At 49.7% G+C, this 20708-nt stretch overlaps 6 protein-coding genes across 6 annotated transcripts; 1 reads left to right on the top strand and 5 right to left on the bottom strand.

Annotated features, from left to right (window-relative positions):
- Window positions 1-2019: 2019 nt before the first annotated feature.
- On the bottom strand, window positions 2020-3533 carry CYP6 (Peptidyl-prolyl cis-trans isomerase cyp6; the record flags this gene model as incomplete). The annotated part of the gene is made up of 2 exons (XM_044829492.1): window positions 2020-3391; window positions 3454-3533. 2 exons carry the CDS (start codon window positions 3531-3533, stop codon window positions 2020-2022), a joined length of 1452 nt encoding a protein of 483 aa, XP_044676167.1.
- A 2688-nt stretch (window positions 3534-6221) lies between these two features.
- On the bottom strand, window positions 6222-6713 carry J7337_011958 (uncharacterized protein; the record flags this gene model as incomplete). Its single annotated transcript, XM_044829491.1, has 1 exon — window positions 6222-6713. One exon carries the CDS (start codon window positions 6711-6713, stop codon window positions 6222-6224), a length of 492 nt encoding a protein of 163 aa, XP_044676166.1.
- A 5089-nt stretch (window positions 6714-11802) lies between these two features.
- J7337_011957 (uncharacterized protein) lies at window positions 11803-12892 on the bottom strand (the record flags this gene model as incomplete). Its single annotated transcript, XM_044829490.1, has 2 exons — window positions 11803-12591; window positions 12656-12892. 2 exons carry the CDS (start codon window positions 12890-12892, stop codon window positions 11803-11805), a joined length of 1026 nt encoding a protein of 341 aa, XP_044676165.1.
- A 453-nt stretch (window positions 12893-13345) lies between these two features.
- J7337_011956 (uncharacterized protein) lies at window positions 13346-14111 on the top strand (the record flags this gene model as incomplete). The annotated part of the gene is made up of 3 exons (XM_044829489.1): window positions 13346-13428; window positions 13725-13972; window positions 14032-14111. 3 exons carry the CDS (start codon window positions 13346-13348, stop codon window positions 14109-14111), a joined length of 411 nt encoding a protein of 136 aa, XP_044676164.1.
- A 470-nt stretch (window positions 14112-14581) lies between these two features.
- J7337_011955 (uncharacterized protein) lies at window positions 14582-15010 on the bottom strand (the record flags this gene model as incomplete). Its single annotated transcript, XM_044829488.1, has 1 exon — window positions 14582-15010. One exon carries the CDS (start codon window positions 15008-15010, stop codon window positions 14582-14584), a length of 429 nt encoding a protein of 142 aa, XP_044676163.1.
- Window positions 15011-15891: 881 nt separating this feature from the next.
- J7337_011954 (uncharacterized protein) lies at window positions 15892-20475 on the bottom strand (the record flags this gene model as incomplete). Its single annotated transcript, XM_044829487.1, has 2 exons — window positions 15892-20164; window positions 20216-20475. The coding sequence occupies 2 exons, from the start codon at window positions 20473-20475 to the stop codon at window positions 15892-15894; spliced, it is 4533 nt and encodes a 1510-aa protein (XP_044676162.1).
- Window positions 20476-20708: the final 233 nt, after the last annotated feature.

Here is a 20708-nt window from a genome sequence, read left to right as displayed (position 1 = left end):
AACGCTCGTCTATCGTATTGGGACTCAACCATGCTCAGACTGCATACACAGTACGGCGAGATAACCAGTTTGGTGAAGCAGGCTCGCTTCTTTCCTCTCTCCTCTACGGTTGCCCCACAATCTGTGAGAAGACAACGCCAATTCTCAAAAGAGAAGACGGTCCGTGATAATACAGCAAGCGCAGTATCCAGGGCGGAAATTTCTTCCAGCAATAACCCGACGAGATGCTGTCGCCCAACTGTCATTTAAGGGTGTGACGCATGAAGCTGCGTCTACCCGTGCTGTACTTCCACCAATACATACTATTGGTCACTCAGTCAAGGGGTTCACCTAGAAACCTCTCGTGGCCCACTTAAGGACGAGGATAGACTGTTTGATGGCTGACCAAAGCTCCGTTCAACTAGGATTTTATACCCTTGGTTGTAAATGATCTGTAGTGATCCGCAAAACAGTCGCGGGGAAGCTCGATATGAAGATCCGGAGGTTGAATCACATGCAGAGAACAATCTGAAACTGCTTCCTTAGCAGAAACATCGCAATGCCGCTGGGCCTATATTGGTTCTATGTCGGCTCCCGTTGGAGACTGAAATCGCAGTCAAGCCCGCCCCGTGGCCGCTAAACCCAGCGGACGAGGCTTTGGCGTCTCGCAGTTGCATATCTCGACAACTTTTGCCTGAATAATTTCATGCTTGGACATGGCGTGCCGGCGTCACTACATGGACAAAATCCACAACAGTGACCGGTCAGAACTTACCATTTTGCCGTCTTGTCGACGGATGAGTCCCCGAGCTATGTATGACCAAAGCTGCAATGATGCAATTGCCAGGCAACATTGCTTCTGCTTCGGTCATCGGTCCTCGAAACCCGTAGCTCGTGTTGTTGAAAGATATCGGAGTACCTCAGCGTAGTACAGCAATCGTCCCCAATCATTGTTACCAGTACCGAGCTCATTGGCGATCTGAGACAACCGTATTGATCCATCTACGTACCCTGGGCAGCAGCCGCATCTCTCAGCCCAGAGCCTGTTCAAGGAATGTTCGTTGACTAAGACAGCTCAAGTGGCAGGGCTCAGGGCTTTACGATGTCGAATAAGCCCAAGCTCGACCGTAAAAAGCCTTACTTGGGGTGTTACATAGTCTTCGATGTGGTGAGAGTATGGCGTCTCACGCTCGTGCCTTGCATTGATGAGCTGGAGTTTGTGCCCACCCATGTCTCTAAAAGGCACAGGAGAAGCAAGCATAGCCGAGAATGGCGGGTTTTTGATCTATAGGTAGAGAAGCAGAGACAGTTTCTGGAGTGTTCGACTGAATGACAGACATCCAGCAAGCTCGTACAAAAAACAGTATCTGGATGTAAAGCCAAACATGTTGTGGGGCGGTGGTCTATAATCTATAATGTCTGGATGCTTTGACGAGAGTGGATTCCCCTTGCTGGGCATTGTGATCTGCTGAACATCCAAGAGACCTGTCAGGTATGACAACGTCAAAGGTGTTGGTAGGAGCGTATGGATATCGCCGGCAAGCGATGCCATGGCAAAAAGAGATGGGGCAGGCCCGGAGATCTCATCCAGAGCGACGCCGTGGTAGCTCAACCGCGGGAGACAGATCCTCCCGGCCGACCCACGGTCATCGGTACATTTCGGTCAGAATAACGTCGCTCATGCGTAGACGGTGTTCAGTGGGTGCTCAACTGAGTAGTCCACATTGTCTTCCGTTGCTTGGGGCGGATGCTCCGGTGAAGGACCGTATGTGAGATGGGAGGAAGTTTGGTGTTTGCATATCACGAAGTAAAGCATTGAATTCAACGAGGTTCTCTGTCAAGGTAGCTGTCAAACTCGTGTTATGGGGATATTCCTTTTTCGTGTAATGCCGTGCGATGCATTCCGTATTAAAATTAGCTGAGGCTGTTGCATAGCAGAGTAACGCTGAACGCTTGCCGTCAATGGTAGTGCGCCTCAGTACACCAGTGCTTGTGAGCGTTGCACTGCTGTGATGCGTTTCGCAATCCACCAGCCCTTCCTTATCTCCTTGACCTGCGATCATAATCGTCCCGTCCATGCCGATCCCTTTCTCTACCTCGGTCTCGACGGTCATGGCCACGGTCCCGATATCGGTTTCTATCATGATCTCTATCGCGCCGGTCGCCTTGACGGTCATCTCGTGGTTTGCGATATCGATCCCGGCTTCGATCTCTTGGCCGTGGACTCCGACTCCGGCTTCGTCGACGTGATGGCCCTTCATTATCGTGGGGTCTTGGAGGAGGTACATCATCCTTCTCCTGGTTCTGTCCACTGCGCCCCAATCTGCCTTTAATGTCCTCTTCGCCGTGAATCATTCTGTAATTACCGCCCGTAATCTTTTCTCCCTCATTCCGGTATTGTCGGCGCTTCTCGAGCTCATCGACACCTCCCCATCCACCTCGATGAGCAGTCGCCCTTCGCTTAGTGTTCGTATCCTTCCGCCACACGTCGCTCAGTTTACTGACACTCTGAGAGAAGTCGACATGAATGCGGCGATCGTCGATGAGAACGTCCTGCATCTTGAAATAGGCTGCCTCGCATGACGCCTTGTCTTCGAATTCGATGAATGCATATTGTAAACTGTCGCCAGTCTTTTGGTCTCTAATAACTTCGCAACTCAAGATCTTGCCGAAACGGCCAAAGATGAGCTCCAGATCTTCATCGCCAGTCACGGGGTTCAGTTTGCAGACGAATAAAACGTTCTCGGGAGGTTTCACCTCTGCAAATGGCAAATCTCCCATCATTTCCAGAGTAAGAGCTTGCGCCTGTGCCTCGCGATTGCGACGCCTCCTTTCCAGCTCTTCCTCGTCGACACCGTCATCTGCGTGTAATGCTGCCTCATCTTCAATACGAACAGTCTTCAACTGCTGAGCGGTCGGAGGGGGACTCGAGCTCGGCTCCCGTAAGCCAGGCGGGTCAGGGTAGGGATCGTCCAGAATAACCGTATGCTTGATTCGAATGTCGACCAGCGGGTAGCCCTTCTCGTCCACAATCGCCTCGTTGATCTTGTCCAGCACTTCAAAGCCTTCGACAACCTTTCCGAAGACCGCTGCTCTTCCATCCAAATAGTCCGTGTCTTCGCCTAATGTGACAATGAACTGAGATCCAGCCACACGTGTATCAGGATCGGACTGAAGGGGCGCCGTAGCCATGCTGACTGTTCCTCGCTCCAAGTGTTTCAACTTTGGGTGGAAGAAGGCTGGGAATGTTCGTTTCGCCGGGTCGCCGGATAGGTGACCCCATATTGAAGAGCCGCCATCGGATTCTTTGGAAAGAGGGCCGAGAGGATCGCCAGTTTGGAAAGAGAAGTTCTTCTGAACAGAGTGAACAGGGGAGAAGTTGTAGTATTTGACCTTGCAGAGTTTCAGAAAGCTATATTATCTGTTAGTTCAGCGACTCGGTGGTAGTAATGAGGTGGTATCAGAACGACTTACTTTTCGCAAAGTTTGGGTGCATGGTCGACCAGAAGATCGATGACAATGTCGCCTTCACTGGTCTCCAAAAGAACTGACATGATAACCGATAGTATCTCCTCTTTTACGCGATGCCGAACCAACTGAATGAATGCGAAAAGAGGTTGTGAAGAAAAGGACGCGTTCTCCCAAGAATAGGTGGAAGGTTGTATGAGGTAGCTGCTCCAGCCACTCACTGTCGCGAAGCTTTCGAGAAGGAGCCATTTGGGGGGGTCTTCCGAAAGGCGCCACAGGTGGCGGTGATTAAATTACATAATCACACGATGACTTCAAGTTCACCAGAACAGCATCTCATTGTCGGTATGCCATATCCCCTCATAAGAGGTATAACGAGATTATTTTTCTCAATAGTTTATATCTGGTCTTATATGATGTGTTCCTATACCACTCAGGGCCTGGCATCCGACGTCTGCCCTCTCGCTTCAATGATGCTCAAGATATTCCACCTAGATGTTCCTAACTTACTGAACAATTCGCATCTTGAGGGGCTCTGTATAGCTGAGCATTTCTTTCGTGAGAGTCTCACAGTCTTCTCGACCAGTATAATATACCGTGCGCCTTTCACAGGGTCAAAGAACCCCCTACAGTCAACAATATTCAACAAGTCTAGCAGGCCTAGCAGGCTCAACTACCGATACTCTCTACCTATCAAGTCTGCAAGTGGACCAAACTCCAAGAAACGTCTCTCAGCTTTAATCCTTATCCTTGTTTTACCCAACCCACAAGAACCGCTAAAATGACGTTTTAACAAGAACCCTTACCTTTTGAACAGAAAAGTTTTCCTCTTTTCCTCAAGGGGGAAAAATACGTGAGACTGGCTTACACCAAAATCCACAGATATACCACAAAATCCAGTCTTGTGTTTTATTCCCCCTAGCTCTTGTTCTGACGATATGTAGAATGGAGTGCCAAGGGGGCGTATACATGGAGCAAAATGTCCGACTGTCAAACCCCATGACCGGCAGGGATTCCTGTTTCTAGGTGAGACTCTCTGTTTCTGGAAGGTGAAGCTATCCCGATCTCGATGTTCCCGCACACTTGACCTGTTTACGTCATATCGTGACAAGGCTCTGCGTTTGACAGTCCGGGATGAAGCATCATATGTGCCCTATCAGATATGTGATAAGAAATGCCGTGGCTGTTTGATGAAACACCGTTGGAGGAGCGTTGTCGTTTCGCTGTGATGATCGACAACGGATTCCCATCCGTGATCTGAGGTGACGTCTCGGTGAACCGCGTAGAAAGTCATCCACGGGAGCGCTAGGGTAAGACTTCCGGGTAACGTTCTTCGAGGCTCAAAGTGGACGTGAAGGATCATGGTTATCCTGCTTGATAAGACGGGAATGACATGGTTTCCCCATAATGATGACCCTGCTTCGCCTTCAGCAATGACTGTTCACTCGGAGCAACTGCTCAACCATCAGTCAAAGCTCAGAGGCTGTTTTTTACTCAGTGATGTAACAATCACTAGAACCAAACCGCCCAGGCCACCCTACAGCATCATAGCATCCGCTTCGTCTTCAGCTGCGAGATATCGAAAAACCTGCTTGTCCATTAAGGTCACAGTCCCTGACGGTCATGCTACACTACCACACACTCACCTACACTCAACATCATTCACCTCTCGGTATGCACAACCTTCGTCGATCCTCAGGCCCAGACCGCATTAGCGGTGTACGCAGTGGCAAAAAAACTTGAACTCCCCGATCGTGATCGATTAAGCCCAAGTGCACTGGTAGCTCATATCAGAGACATTCTTAGCGCAGAACCGTTATCGTAAAAGAAGCGCCCGGGCGCTTAATTAGTTAAACAATTCTTGGGTTAGCGAGTGTGCAAGAGATGATCTTCATTTCCCCCAACGGGTTTTTGATGCAGCAGGGGAGGACTCAAAAGGACGATCTTTGTGGGTAAGACGCGTGTTTTTCTCGCTATCTATTTTTTGCAATTCCAATAACAGCGAGCGGGGCCGGCCGAACCTGCATTTGGGGGAGAGGGAGAAGTTCGGGGTAGACAAGTGTAATTGGATGTTTTGCATGTTGGGGTCATAGCATTCTTGGAGTTTTATGTGGTAGACCGGGTGATGATACCCGGGAATGCATTCACTTCACAGAGATGGAAGACTGGATGGATAAGGCTATTTTGCGAGATTGCATTCATTTACACTGTTTGATGCTATCGCTAACAAAAGACCAACTCCTCCTCGGGAGATCTTCATGATGGTAATAAACTTGTGGCGTTTTTTCATGCCTCCGAGATCCAGCGTGGCTTTCGCAAGAATGTAAATGAAAGGTTAAAAATAAGGAAAGCCACGGAGAGCAGATCCCACGATGTGCAGGTTGGTTCTGTAGAACCTAAAAATGAAGTAATAGACAAGAAGCGAATATTGTGTGTGTAAGTGAAGTGGGTATGGGGAAGAAACAAAGACGAATAGAATAAACCCCCAAAAGTCGCTTTTTCGCAAAGCATGCTTGTAGTATTTCCCTAGTCCGATATTGCCCAGAATGTGTAAGTTGTGAGCTTTTCCCTTCTCTTCCCAGCTCGAGTTGAGACCGTAAACGCCTTCGCCAATGCAGATAAAAACACAAGAGAGGTATTAGAATTAATGCCAAGTTTTGTTGTGTTGGAGGGGGGGCGTATGTTTGCCACCGCATAAGTCAACCATTGACATTGCGCGAGTATGTGTCGGCATGATGTGATGGCGAAAAGTATACGAGTAAATATTTTCAGTTTTACTCGTTTCCAGAGCTTCGTCGCCTTCGTCCGCTACGAAGCTCTTTCTCGGTCTCCATGAGTCTTGTCTGCACCCATGTTCTAAACGCCCGATCGGCGCGAACACTGCTGCAGTTGAGAAGCTCTGTCAAAGTGCGCTTGATGCTCTCGTTGACCTCCGAGAGGCGCTGCTCTTCTGCTGAAATCTCGTAGATGGTCTCCTCATCGGGAATTGTAGTGAGTTCATTGCGGTCTTCCCAGCCGCTGCAGCGGGCGTGGGAGCGCGAGTGGTGTCGTCCGCTCCGGGAGTGGCGCTTCGGTGAGGGCGGGAGCGAGAGGGATGAGGAGGATCGGGTTGGCGATGTGGATGGTGAGGAATAGTGGGAACAGCTTGACATGTTGAACTCGGGTCGGATCTGGTCGAGGCGATCGCATAGTTCTTGGTGTTGCTCTGTCAGAAGCATGTACTTCTGAAGAGCAAGGGTATATGATTGTGCGCCGGTGGAGGCCATTTTTGATGCTGAACTTGTTGAATATGAAGCTGGTGTGCTACTGATGCTCGATACTGATGTTGATCGGTTGTGCCCGGAGAAGAAATGGGGTCTCACGTCTAATGACGAGACCATCGAAGCGATTATGTAGTAATTGGGAGGAGGATGTATAAGATGGGGTCGCGGTTATAGTGTCGTCGCGAACACTGAGAGTCGAGTCGTCCAGTGTATAAATATTCTTGTGACCTTTTGCCGGTGCAGTGTATCGTAAATGCAAGCTGCAATGTAAGATGTAGTTACTAGGTGTCGATCGTCGGATAATACGTTGTGGTTGCTCCAGGCTGAAGGGGGCCAATCTCAAGCTTGCATAGAAAACGTGTGGGTGGTGATGATAGGATCTTGGAACGTCCACGATACACAAGCAGTCAACTGACTATATGTGAGGGTAAGATGTATGAGTATGAGGGATCAAGAATTGAGGTGACGGGGGTGCTTGGTATAGTTATACTGAAGCTTGTCGATGGATGATAAGAAGTAGTATGATGCTCATGTTATTGGGGGGAGCAGGGTGGTTCATTAATAAAGATATGGATTGGCACTCCCGCTAACTACGCTACGGTCGATGCGGTATGTAACTTACGGGAGGGGTCAGCAAATAGATTGGAACTGGACTGAACTGAACTGATTGAATTTGACTGAAGCTTGTAGGGGTATGTTAGAGTAGGGGTGAGTCTCAAATGTACCAAGTACGAGATCCAGGTACGCCAGTCCCAAAGCCTTGGAATGGGAAATGAAGGGGAATCTTCAGGTCTCAATCAACGAGTCAGCACCAGGAACCGCCATGTCTGGAAGTAGAAAATACAACCATCATCTCCCCTGTCAGCCATTTAGAGCCCTTGTCCACTGTAAGTCTAGCTCTCACACTCTGTTTTTTCTTCTCTCTCTCTATCGCCTTGCTTGTTCATTATGAGTTAAGACCGTGTCGTTCTAGCCGCTGAACGGCAAACTTGCACTCACTGAAGCTAGCCCGAAGCCACGGGGAGGGGGCGCCGGCCCCCTCCTATTGGGACACCTGGGAAATCAAGACGAGAAGCAGAACAGGGATTGACAGAAGATCCTGGGCATCAAGCTTTGGTTGTGGATCCGCTGGCAATGTGACGGGATGCGCTGCGATTATGATGTGTGCGCGGTGGGTGGTGTGAAGCCCTTTTTTTAGACTGGCCTATCCGTACTTCCACTGCATTGTACTCAGGTTTGGCACAGTGCTATTCCCAGTTTCTGTTCCGAGGCTCTTGAACAGAATGGAAGGGTCTGATAAGTTCTCACCGGGTTCCTTGGGTTGGGTTACTTTGGTGAGTTGTCGTTGACAACGTCAATCGCCGTGTGGCTCTCTCGCGCCATCGTCCACCTCAATGAGCATGATTTCAGAGGTTGATATCGAGACATTTGATGTCTTGCTACTCCCCAAAACGGTTGGTTGCTTATAAGCTCACCCAACGAGCAGCTAACCGATGTTCCAGGACATGGGACAACGAGGTTTTTCTTATTCATGGGTTTCCGATTCAGACTCGATCTAGAGCTCTTTTCCTTGCTTGATGTTACTGTAGATATATCATAGCGTACGTGGAGAGTGGATTGATTCCCCATTGATATGGAGACGCAAACTCGTGTTTGTCTGTGCCGGGCATGCATTCTACGATACTGTGCTATGCTTCCCCGGCCGAGCCCGCTAGAGTTGGCAAAGAAGCTTAGGACCCGGAGCTTAAGGGATAAAAACATTTAAGCAAATTAGCTTAAGTATAAGAGAGTCTTTGCTAAATTTATTTTAGCACTCTAATTGCAGCCCTAAAGACGTTCTTACTCCTTGGATCAGACCCGGTCCGGAGTTTGAGCGAGATAGCTGATGTTGAAGTACGATGCAGTGTTTGCATGCTTACTGCACACTATACGAATATTGATTGCTTGGCGGTGATATCTCGTCCAATAAAGTACAACACCGAAGCTGTCAATTCCCCCTCACTCATCCTCATGCGATTGATAGCGTTCTACAAGCAGCAATTCTTATGTAAAATAACTCGTCCAATTCTTGTGCCGAGGACTCTGTGGCGCCGGGGATAGTAAGTGGTGCCCGTGCCATGGACGATTGGTATTGAGCTCTTTAATTCCTGACCAGAAAAACAGTGGATTCTGCTTCTCCAGGTTGTTTTTTACAATCTCTGCAGCTTATAGCCTAGAGATCCTTTCCCTGGGGTCACCGCCTGACCCCACGTGCAGAATATTCTGCAGCCGGTGAAAACAAGTGATTGCCTGATAAAAAGAACGTTGCAGTAGTTCCAAAAACCGGCAATGCAGGAATAGGTCACGATGGGAAACATGCGGCGTGTGTTTCAATATCCGCACGTACTCTAGATAGAGGATTTGCACATGGAGGGCTTGGGTGCTGCACTGTGCCGCTGAGCTGGGGTGATAAGGCACTCCAATTCCAATTCAGTTGGTGGATGGATGCCCTGTTTCCCGGGCTGCAACCCTCCCCCTCACTCAAAGCTGTAGAGCAGTTAAAACGGCTACAGGCGGGAGTTTTTCGTGGGTTGATAACGAGATATCGTGGGGTGATATGGTGTTGCGAACTGTTCAGGTTCCATCGTGACGAATTTGCTCGGCCGCTTGCGGACTTGTTACAGCGATGGAGAAAAGAGACTGTACAACGCGTAATCCTCAATTCCCCGTCCTTGAAAAAAGTTGTGGACTCTTGCTTGAACCCTTGTAATCCTCACGATAACGATTGAGGTGCTGGTGCTGTCCCCGGCTGCAGAGTAAATTGAAAGTCCAGGATGAGCCCCTACAAGATTAGAGCTCTTCCCGAAATAAACAAGGGAGCTTATCCTAGATAGCTTTTAAGATGAGACGAAAAATATACATATTTTCGTTCTTTTTCTTAATTCACAATTCAGCTCAACTCAACTCAATTGAATTGATGCGACATGGATGGATCATCAGTTGATTTTCAGGGGCGTTGCTCTCTTCTCGTTGTGATCGACTTGCTTGCATAGCCGATTACCGACGTATTGGTGGGAAAAGACACATGACGTTTCAAAACACTAACATCACCTCATAGAATCCGCAAAAAGTAAGGTTTTTCTTTTTTTTTCTGGGGAATCAATCGTAATCAGTACGAAACATGCCGATAGCTCGCCGGTTATCACATTCGTGGCTCAGAGCTTTCCAAGCTTCCACCTGATCTGCTAGTCCATGTCAATCGATCACCGGAACAAAGACTACAAAACTTCCGATAAGAAGCTTTCTCACGTAGGCACGTCTGATCGGATCGGCTTTGCATACATAGCACAAACGTTGACTGCCATTTCCTTGCCTTTGATTCGCTCCATGATGCAAGTGTTTCTCGGCAAACTACACTTTTCTGTCTAGGGTAATCGTCGGTGTGTGTCATTGACGGCTAGGAAAGTCTCTTTTGATATGCTCATTACGCAAGTGGTGTGAAGTCTTTCGCATCAAGTGACGATGGGCAAAAGCTTCTGTTTGGATCGTGCTACACTCTGTACGCCTACGACGTACATCGACGTAGTATCAGGGAATTGAGGTTGTGTGTCAGCCTGCTTTTCGAGACAACTCATCTCCCCCATCGTCATCTTCAACACCTCCTTCAACAGGCGGCTTCAAGAGGTTGATCACTAATTGATAGAGCACAGTGCAAAGTTTGTACCATCGAAAGCTTCAATCTATTCGGAGACACTGCCAACTTTCACACAGTCTTCTCAGCGCTACCCCGCTCAGAAGGCGAGTGCAATGACGGACCATCGACAACCTGAACAATAGTGTCGTGCCTGAGCGTACATTCCAGTCCGCGGCCTCCACCGTCACTCTCCTGAATCTCCTACACCCAGATCATCTTCAAGTTGAGGCCACTGATCCCGTGGCTCTTTGTCCGTCCATCCCCAAGGGTGCCACGTTCTTGGCCGGGCAAGAGAGCTACACCCCAGGGCATCTGACCAACCTGACGGGATTCCAACTACCAACAAGATAATAAGCACCTATCGCTATTGAGCGCGGGGCAAAGCCAATCATCAGCCAAGATCGCTACAGTCCGCAGGGGTTACAAATGTTATTACAGGTACTTAGATTAGTCATTCTCAGTGGCCAATCTATGCTAATCACTCCAGTATTATCTCCATCTATATATAAGAATAATTACCTCTTATTGGTCTTCTTTAATTCCGTTGTGGCAAAAATACCTATTTAAATCGCGGAAATGCACATTTGTAACCCCTGCGGACTGTAGCTTGTCAACTTCTAGATTGTGCCCTCCTCTGGAGCCAACCCTTTTCGCCTTTCCCCGCAACTCAAACCCAATTGCCTTCAGGGGTCTCGGAGGCTGACGCTGGCGTCCTATGGATAATTGAGTGTCCAATGGCAATGGCCTCGAAAGTCTGGGCCAACCTGTAGTGCAGGTCTGTACCTGGGAGGCAACAAAGTTGTTGGGGAGTTAGCCATATCTTCAATCTGTGCAATTGGCCATTTCTTCAAGAGAAACAGAAGTCTGTTAAAGAGGTTCTGCGGGTCAGCTAATCGTGGGCCCATGCTTTGAGCAGAGTTCAGAGGTATCATCATGGTTGACACGCAGTGGTGTGACTTTCCCCATACCCGAGCTCAAGTGACATATCGATATCATGCAATTGCCTTGCCCGTTGCATCCGAGTCTTCAAGTCTCTGATACGTCAAAAAATCCCATGACAAATACAGCCAGCCGAGCGGCACCTAACCACGAACTGCATGGCCACAGCGCTTATCGTGAGCCGATTATCAGTCGAGTGGCACAACGCTTCACAAGCAAGTGTAACTGTGATGTGGTTTCTGTAACAATAGTTTGGCAGTTGAGTCGTTCAACTTTTGTGCTTTTCGGAGGTCCCGAATTATCACGATGCTGCATTCTGTATAGATAATTCATGGTGAGACATCCGAATGTCGCCGGTTGACGCCAACTTCACGACTGGAATGCAGAGGAGCCATCCCTTTGACAGGCTGCGCTATCCTAACTGCCGCCCTCTATTGATATGAATTGAGTATAGTGTCTTTCTGGAATCCAAAGGCCCGGTTATGTTCTGGAAACTTTGCAGATGTGGATAGCGACATTGTCGTTGTAAAAAGGACCCTGTTGAACCTCCCGCTTTGGGATTGGGAATTGTATCACCTCGACGGCGAGTCCGTTAGCCTGGCACTGATCCAGAAACGCTTGAAACGTCTTCTCGTTGCGTTGTGTCGCTGAGATGAAAACCTCCACATGTGGATGAAGGTCAAATACCTCACGCAGAGTTCCGATTAGGGCTCTTATCACGCTCTTGTCGTAAGTAATATCGGCGCCTAGGACGACATCAATAGGACGTCCACCATTCCACTTCTCCTCTTCGGTGCCCATGAGAGCGTGCCCCCATTTGACGTCCATTGGAGTTACCTGAGTGGAATCCTGAAGGTCATTGAGGAAAAGGTTATCGGGAAGGTTGTTGATCACATCGTCAGAGCCATCTGATGCGATGACATGTTGAGAATCGAGAAAGGTGGCGCAAAGGATAGAAAGGTATCCTGTACCAGCTCCCAGTTCCAAGACTCGCCTTCCCTTGACAATGTGTCTGTTCTGGCAAAGGTATGACCCCAAATGAAGGGCAGCTTCCCATGTGCGAAGACCAGTGGTCCCCGAGCCTGAGATGAGAGAGTGGTTCTCAAGAAGGGTGATGTGAGGCGCCCGGGGGCTGGGCTCTGAGTTATTTTTGCATAACTCAGAGAGATGGTATGTGACATAGGACTTTTGCTGAGCAGAAGTTGCTTCTGAAGGCAATGGGTTTGCAAGAAAGAGTGAAAGCGCAGACATCAAGTCGTCAGATACGCCCTGTGTATGTCAGCAACTGATGAGAAAAGAAGTAAACAGAGTGTTGCTAGCGACGATGACTTACATACTCTTCCCAATCATCTATACTAGCTTCAATTCTAGACATGAGCTCTTTGAGAATGCGAAGCTGAAACCGCGGAGGAGGGCCATATCTCACGGCTCCATCGGCGAATAGCCTCTCATAAAACGCATCTTGAACTTGAGAAGTCTTCAACAGTGAAGCTTCTGGATAGTCCAAGTCAGACTGGAGCTGGAGATACTGATGACAGAACCGGTCAACCTGTTTGGAACTTGACGACATTTTGGAGGGGAATGGAACGGCTGTTTGCCGATTTCGTATATTTCGTATAAACTACGTGAGAAACATCGTGGAATCATTGCAGACTCAACTCAATTGTGGACTTGAGTGGCCTGACGACACTATCTCCACCAAAGACTGGAGTTGAAACTTGGACATCTCCAACTTGAGAGGCCGAAGCTGTCCCTAATACCCGACTATTCCCAGGCTCTCTCAGCCGAAGATTGTCCGACTACCTCCACGTGATATTGATGCAAAAAAACCCTTGTGTGTTGACGCCTCAGAATCGAGGCACTAAATCGCGCACATTCAACGCAGATTAGGGTTGGACCAAATTAAGCGACCAAAGTTGGATTTTCAGTGTGACAACTTCATCAACCGAACGATCTCACCCATCAACGCCCAGTCTCTCCACCGTCAACTAACCCCCAGAGACCATCACGACAATCGGCAAAAATGGCGGACAACGACTCCCCCGTCACCCTCCGAACTCGCAAGTTCATCCGCAACCCTCTGCTGGGCCGCAAGCAGATGGTCGTGTGAGTGATACCCTCAGATTTCTTGATGATGCCGTCTCCCGCATCGCGTTTCGTCGATACCTTCACCTGAGTCGATGCTTGAAACTCGCCTGCCTCTGCCTCTCTTTTTTCCCGCTCGATATAACGCTGTTCTGCACGATTGTACGCCACTTGACGAATTTATCGAATACCGTTTGCAGAAATTGGGAACAGGCGGGCATTAAGCATCGATGATGGGATACGATGGGACACGACATGGGGACATGTCATTGTGTGTTTGGGAACTCGTGGGCTGACCGGCGATTGCGTTTTAATAGTGACATCCTCCACCCCAACCGTGCCAACATCTCCAAGGAGGAGCTCCGTGAGAAGCTCGGTTCTCTCTACAAGGCCCAGAAGGACCAGATCTCCGTCTTCGGTCTCCGAACCCAGTTCGGTGGCGGCAAGACCACCGGCTTCGCTCTCGTCTATGACTCTCCCGAGGCCATGAAGAAGTTCGAGCCCCAGTACCGATTGGTGCGGGTTGGTCTCGCCACCAAGGCCGAGCGTGCCTCCCGACAGCAGCGTGCGTTACAGACATTCTCAACAGTAGCAAGGGTTAGTCAGGCTGACAGACAACTACAGGCAAGCAGCGCAAGAACCGACAAAAGACCCTCCGTGGTACGGCAAAGGTCAAGGGTGCCAAGGCCAAGAAGGAGAAATAAACGACTCGATGACTTGGCTTGGGCTTGTGTATATCCTCGGGCTGGTTGGGGAGCAGCTATGGCTGCGTGCATGCGGTGGTGCGTCCATTTACGGTCCATCCTCGTCGGCGTCGGCATCGGCATAGGGTACAGGGACTTGCTGGGCGGAACGTCGAGGGGCTACTCTGGACTCGATGAGGAGGATTGCTTTCACCGGCGTCTTTTCTCAATTACACTAGCATGAAATCAATGGTGTTCTTCGGGTTTCGGACCAAAATCAAAAATAACAACGTCTCTGGTTTACGCGGGTTTTCACATTTGGCTCTACGGTTCGTGAATGCGTGACTCATGACTTTATATCACTGCGAAAGAAAGGTATGCAAGCGAAAACCAAATGTCTCTAATCAATCAGATGCCGCCCAGCAGCATGAGGGTATCAACACGTCTATCCAAAACTCCAAACTCCACCCAATGCATCTTCAGATCAACTCTCACCACAATCCTCCATATATCAACATAGCCAAACCCAATGCGATCCCCACAACGACCTTCCAGTGCACAATCTCAGCTTGTCGGCCCTCAGCGCCAGCCTTGTACACGGGGATGTGCCATCCACAGCGCTCCTTTCCATCTCTTGTCTTGCATTCGTAGTATGTTGTCTGCGCCCAGCCCATGCTCGCCAGCTGCTCTGCTTGATCGGGGGCAGCTGTGACGGGAGGGTTGAAGACAGATGGGTTGGCGTTGTTTCTGTGTTGTCTCTCTTCGAAGAATGAACCGCCGGGAAGATCTGGAAGACCTGTTGTGTCTGGGAGACCGGGGGAGAGTGTAGGTGCAGGTTGAGGTTCTGGGGTCTGTGTAGGTAGACAGAAGCCCATATTCAACATAGCGAGAAGGGTGAAGATGTAGTTGAGAGGTAACATGATTGCGGTATTGTTTTGCTTTGAAGTTTGTATGCTTGTATATCCAAAATATCTCGTATAAGTTGGTTGATTTCTGTCCCAAAGTGGTAGATAAACGTCTCAACAGGTTGATATCGTCGTTATATACCCGTCTTAACCAAGCGGTTCACGGTTCTCCAACGAACACAACAGCAGTAATCACAATTTCACAAAGCAGAACAAATTACAAAAAAGGACCGACAGACCTCACGTTCCATGCCCCGAACAATATACTTATTTCCCCCCCCAAGAGAGCCCCATGATGAACATTCAAACCACGCGACAACAGCCAACGGCTGCTCAGTGAAGAGTGCTCATGAGACGCTAGAACAGAGACAAAAATTAGGCTTAACTGGTAGATTTCAGGCAAGATACGAAAAGATGGTGGGTTGGTTCGCTGCATCATCTGCTCGCTCAGACGACTTGGTTGGCTGAGGTGCCCTGCTCGTGATGCAGCTAGGACTGCGCTGAGACAGGCACTGGGGCTAAAGGACGGGTTCGTGATGGTCCTCACATGAGACGCTGGGCATTATTTAAGAATGAGATGGAGAGTAGTGATTTGAGTTTCATGAATCTTGGCCTTTTTTTCAAGCTTGTTTCTTGTTTCTCTATGCTACTTTTATTAAGCTGCAGATTTTTAACCAGCTTCGTCTTTTGTCTTGAGCCATACACTGGGCTGACACGCTATGCTTCCCCAACGCCATGTTCCCTAAAATACAGAATGTTTTGATATAAGCTACCTTTTGACAATCCTTTCCATCTCCTTGCTGCTCGAAATGAAATAAAGAGGTGGAGCGCTCAATGCAAAAGAGCCTGTCTCACCCGTTCCAGTACTTCCATAACGCGGAACCATCCCGCGTCTGTCAGAACTTTCGTGTGGTCTTCCTACGTCCCTTGATCTGACTATAAGCACTCGTCGACACCCCTCGAGCCACTGGAGCAGATGTTTGTCCACGTGTAGTTCGGCTTTGCACAACTGTTGTCTTCTTCGCTTCCGTCGCAGGTAGACTCTTTCCACGGCTTCGTGTGTTCACTTCGCTCTGTTTCTTCTGCACCCAACCTGAACCCTGTGGCAGTGGAGAATCCTGATAAGTCTCGTCCTCGCTATCTTGGGCATAGTCCTCGGCATATTGCACTGATACTGGACTAGAGCTCAGTTCGATAACTTGGCTGCCCTCTGGGATGGCGAACTGCGATTCTTGCTTCACTTTCTGTGATGTTGGTGGTGTCGTAGCACGTTGAGGTTCAGATGCTTCAGGCTTGGATCCCTCGCTCTTAAACGAACGCACCAGGGGGCTCCCCTTCTGAGATTCCGGTTGTGTCGCATTTAGTAATAAGCTCCGTAAAGATTTGTTGCGATCCGGTGAACGATCAGACTCCTCGCCCTCATCCAACTTTCGCATCGCCTCTTCGTAATCCCCATCTTTCTTTTCAGACTTGATGAACTGGGGCACTGACATCTGACTGAACTTGAAAGGACTCTGTGTCTGCCTTGCTGTATGAAAGATTTCCTCCAGTGAGGGAAAGGGACTGCTGCTTCTCGGACGGGAATTGTTCGTTACTTGTGGGCTAGCGCTTCTCCCGTGAGGATCATCAACTATGCCTCCCTCGACTGATTCTTCAATTCGCTCCTCTGGAAGGTCGTCAAGGCCGCTGGCTGATGGGGGTTGCCGCCCACTGCGAACGCTACCAGCAGATGAGGGCGCCACCAACAGACGATGGTCAACAACTACGCCGTCCTTTGTCGGCAGTGGTGGCAGTTCTGGCGACGGTATAGTATCAGGAATAACAGCGTCCCAGCTACCTTCAGCAGTCGGTACTGGCTCTCCTTCAGACTCCTTTGCATCTTTCGCTCCATCCGGCTCATCATTACCTGCCTTGTCCTCCTCCTCATTATCCTGTTTACCCTTATCCGAATCACGCGACAAAAGAGATTGCAACTGGGACATGGATGCTTGCATAGATTCCCGTAGTTGGTGGATATGACTGTCAAATTTACCCCACGGCCCAGCAGGCTGAACAAAGCTGCTCATCGGACTGTCGTTTCCGGAAGGCGGAAACTCAAGCCGTGGTGGTTGCTGGCCAGAAGGGATCGATGTCGATTTGTCGGTTCCTGAGGGTTGTCCTTCAGTTTCCTGTCCCCTCAAATCGGCCTCGACCTCGGCTCTCACTTTCTGCGTATCTAACTCCTCAGCCATAGTCTCATCGGGATCTGTTCTCGTGCTAACCTTGTTGTTCGCCGTGGAATTTCCATTCTGTACGGGTTTGTTCTGCTCGGCCTGAAGCTTTATGCTCTTAGCAGAAGTCTCCAGCATAGTAGGTGGCGGTGCTGGCTGGACCAGTCTCGGGTCGGACATTTCTGTCCACGGAATCTCTCTTCGGCCGTCGTCCTCTTCATCTTCATCAAGGTCTGGTGCTTCAAACTTTGCATAGATCCGTTGACCTGTGTGTTCGTCGTATTCCTTGTCGTTTCCCTCACGGTCCCTCATCGCTAGTAGGACATGCATGCAGTTGTCCTCGCTGATCGAAAGGATAAGCCCGGTCATTTGCACCATTTCGGGCTGCCAGTTGGTCGCCTTGGACATAACTAACTGCTTCCAGGTGGCTACCATTCCTGGCTTCATATCAGACAGCGAAAGACTGGGCAGCGTAGTGACATCTGAGGGCAGCGAAGGGAGATCATCTGTGTCTGTAAACTGACTCTCTTCGGGACGGTGCTTGGTTGGGATGTCATCATAGTTCAACACAATGTCTTCATCACCATTTGCTCCTGTCCCAAAAGAACCCTCGCGTGACTCTTCTTCGTCGTATTCTCCGTCATAGCCACTCTTGTTCTTTCGCTTCTTGTTCTTTTTCTTCTTCCTTTGACTGTTGTCGTTCCACTCTTCATCACCGTTCCATTGCTGAGAATCCTCTTCGTAGTAGCTCTCATCGTTAAAATTCTGCGATGCTCTCTTTCGCTTCCTCATTGATCCATATTGTTGTTGGGGGTCCCATCGCTGTACGAACGGGAATGGTGGCTTGCTCAACACGACGTCATTATGGCAGCATTCGACAGCCCGGTAAGAGATCTTCTTTCGCCATGCTTCAGGGTCTTCATCCGGTTGCTCTTCTGCTGGTTTGTCATCCTTGACCTTGTCTTCTTCAACCTGAACTCGCGGATTTTGTAGAGGCTTCACATTCTTCATCAGGCTGTCGCGAAGCTTGTCTTCTTCCGCTTTGTTCTTTGGGTTCTTTATTCCAAGAGCGCCGAGGAGAAGTCGTCGTCCAGCTCCCATGTCGACTTTGTGGCGGCGCTGAGCCGGCATAGGCTCTTCTTCGACTGGGGCTGGGTCTTGGCTCGTAGTGACGGCTGGTGTTTCTTCTTCGACTTCGATTTCGACTATCATAGGTCTGGTCTCCTTGTTTGGTGCGTCCTTGGGTGGCCTTGGTTCATCCTCTTGCTCATCACTCACGACGCTGAGAAGTGCCCGCTTTCTAGCCAGGAGCTCAGCTTCTTCACTTGCAGTACCGTTGACGGACGGTTGAGACGGTGTATCCTCCAGCGCCTGTATAGCCTTGAGTCTCTTGGCGTCTCGTTTCCGGGCATTCCTCTTCTGCGTCCTCGCCAGTCCAGTTCCAGGTGGCTTCGGCCCCTGAGTGTGTTCTGATGCTGCTTTGGCAGTTTGCCCACTGGCCTTGGGCTCGGGCTCGGTTTTCGCTGGAGGTTGCGGTTGCGGTTGCTTCGTTTGAGGTTGCCTTTTTGACGAAATCTCCTCGGGCTCTGACTCCGAATCGGATTCACTTGAGCTAGAGTCTGAGTCGCTTGAACTGTCACTGCTGTTATCCGAGTCACTTTCAGCGGAGTCTTTGGTAGCCTCAGCGCCGTTGCTCGAATCGGAACTAGAATCTGAATCCGAGTCGGAGTCAGAATCACTCGAGTCCGAGTCTTCAGAGTCTTCTTGGGTAGTTTTGGCTGGCCGCGAAGGTGTCGTCGGGGCCGGGAAATCCGAGTCGTCACTTGAATCGTCGTCCGAATCGTCGGAGTCGCTATTCGATTCTGAATCCAATTTCTTCTCCATGTCCACATCATACTCAGCGTCAGAATCAGGATCGGAGTCAGAGTCTGAACTGCTGCTAGAGCTCGATGTATCTTCCTCCTCATCAGGGACTTCACTAATCAAAGGTCTTGATGTTTGATCCTGAGACACGCGCGGCGTACTGACAGGCGCTGACTCTTCTTCGATCTCCTGAATCAGAGGGCGCGTTGCGTCCTTATGTTCCGCCTGACCAGGGAGGAGCAATACTCGATCCTCTGGATCCTCTTCTTCTTCATCGGCAGGCTGATCGGGTGACAGCGCATCTGGAAACCCAGGTCCAAGAAGAACTCGTTCGAGCGCTTCATCGTAGCTGATCACGGGCTTGTTGGCTTCGGCCAATTTTTTGTACGTTTTCCGCAGATCCTTGTTTCGGTTCATCTCGTCTTGTAGCGTGGACACTGGTGTCAACGGAAATGCAGCTCGTAGTGCTGTGATCTTGTCAAGCCACGAAACGTCGAATCCGTGTGTAGGCAGAAGTGATTGGGGATCTTGGCTGTCGTCTCCCGAAAGAAGAGTTTCCTGTTCCTTGGCAGGCGTTTGCTCGACTATGGCATTGTCTTCTTGTAGAAGTCTCAGCTCGTCAGAAAGATCCGCATCCAAGTCGTCCTCGTCAATACTTTCTGCGTCGTCTTCATCCTCTTCGTCGGCGGCGGTCTCTGCGTGGGCTTCTTCTGTAGGTTGGAACTCGTTTTCGTCCTCAAGGTCCTCATCCTCGTCCTCGTCTTCGAGTTGGTCGCTGTCCATGAATCTTACTCTCATACGAACACTGCCTGGTTCCCCCATTTCAGGGGCTTCAGAGTCTTCGAGCAAGAGCTGCTCCGACTGGTCTTCTTCGTCCGTATATGAACCATCATCGTCGTCTTCGTCGAGCTCTTCTTCATGCGTGATACGTGCTCGTTTTCGAGGTGGTAGGTCAAGTGCCGGACGATCGCGTGGCGCCCTTAACCAAGGCCTTCCAAAAGCAAGTCCATCGATAAGATGCTTTCCATCGTAGGATATCTGGTGTCGGCCGCTCAGTTTTCGTCGTCGTAGATCGTCGGTAGAAAGTGATCTTATTCTGTGAAACTATTAGTATGCGAAACATCGAGGGAAGAGCGGCAGGTCGTACAAAACTTGGTCGTCCTCTTTCAAAACTTTGCCGACAGGCTGGAAGTGTAGCAGCTCGAAACTATCGCCCTTGCCATCATACAGCTCGACAACATAGTCCTCAAGGCCCCAATCGCCACTCTCGAGTGGCACTACCTCGTTGACCAGTGCGAGGAGCCTCGCCACAGTCAAATCGTCGTTTGCGACGCAAGGCCATACGAGCTTGACTTCGGGGACTGCATGTCTGCGGATGACGAGCCGCAAACGAATTGTTGTGGACATTATGGGGAGTTTCTCTTGTATCTTATGATAGCATGATTATAACTGAAGCGTAAAGAGCGAAGAAGAACCAATGCGGTTAACAAATGCAAAATTGGGCGCGAAAAGAAGTTGAAGATGCGATTTTGAAGAAGCTTGACACGCGCCGGCAGAGAAAAGAGCTAGGCCTGTAAAATCGTCACAATAGCACCTTCAGCGGCAAGGCCCGACCCACTATCAACGACAACCGTTTAGGA

This window comes from Fusarium musae, chromosome 9 (genome assembly GCF_019915245.1).
Source record: "Fusarium musae strain F31 chromosome 9, whole genome shotgun sequence".
Classification (NCBI taxonomy): domain Eukaryota; kingdom Fungi; phylum Ascomycota; class Sordariomycetes; order Hypocreales; family Nectriaceae; genus Fusarium; species Fusarium musae.
The sequence above is the reverse complement of the archived record's forward strand: the minus strand, read 5'-3'. Positions and strand labels throughout refer to the sequence as shown.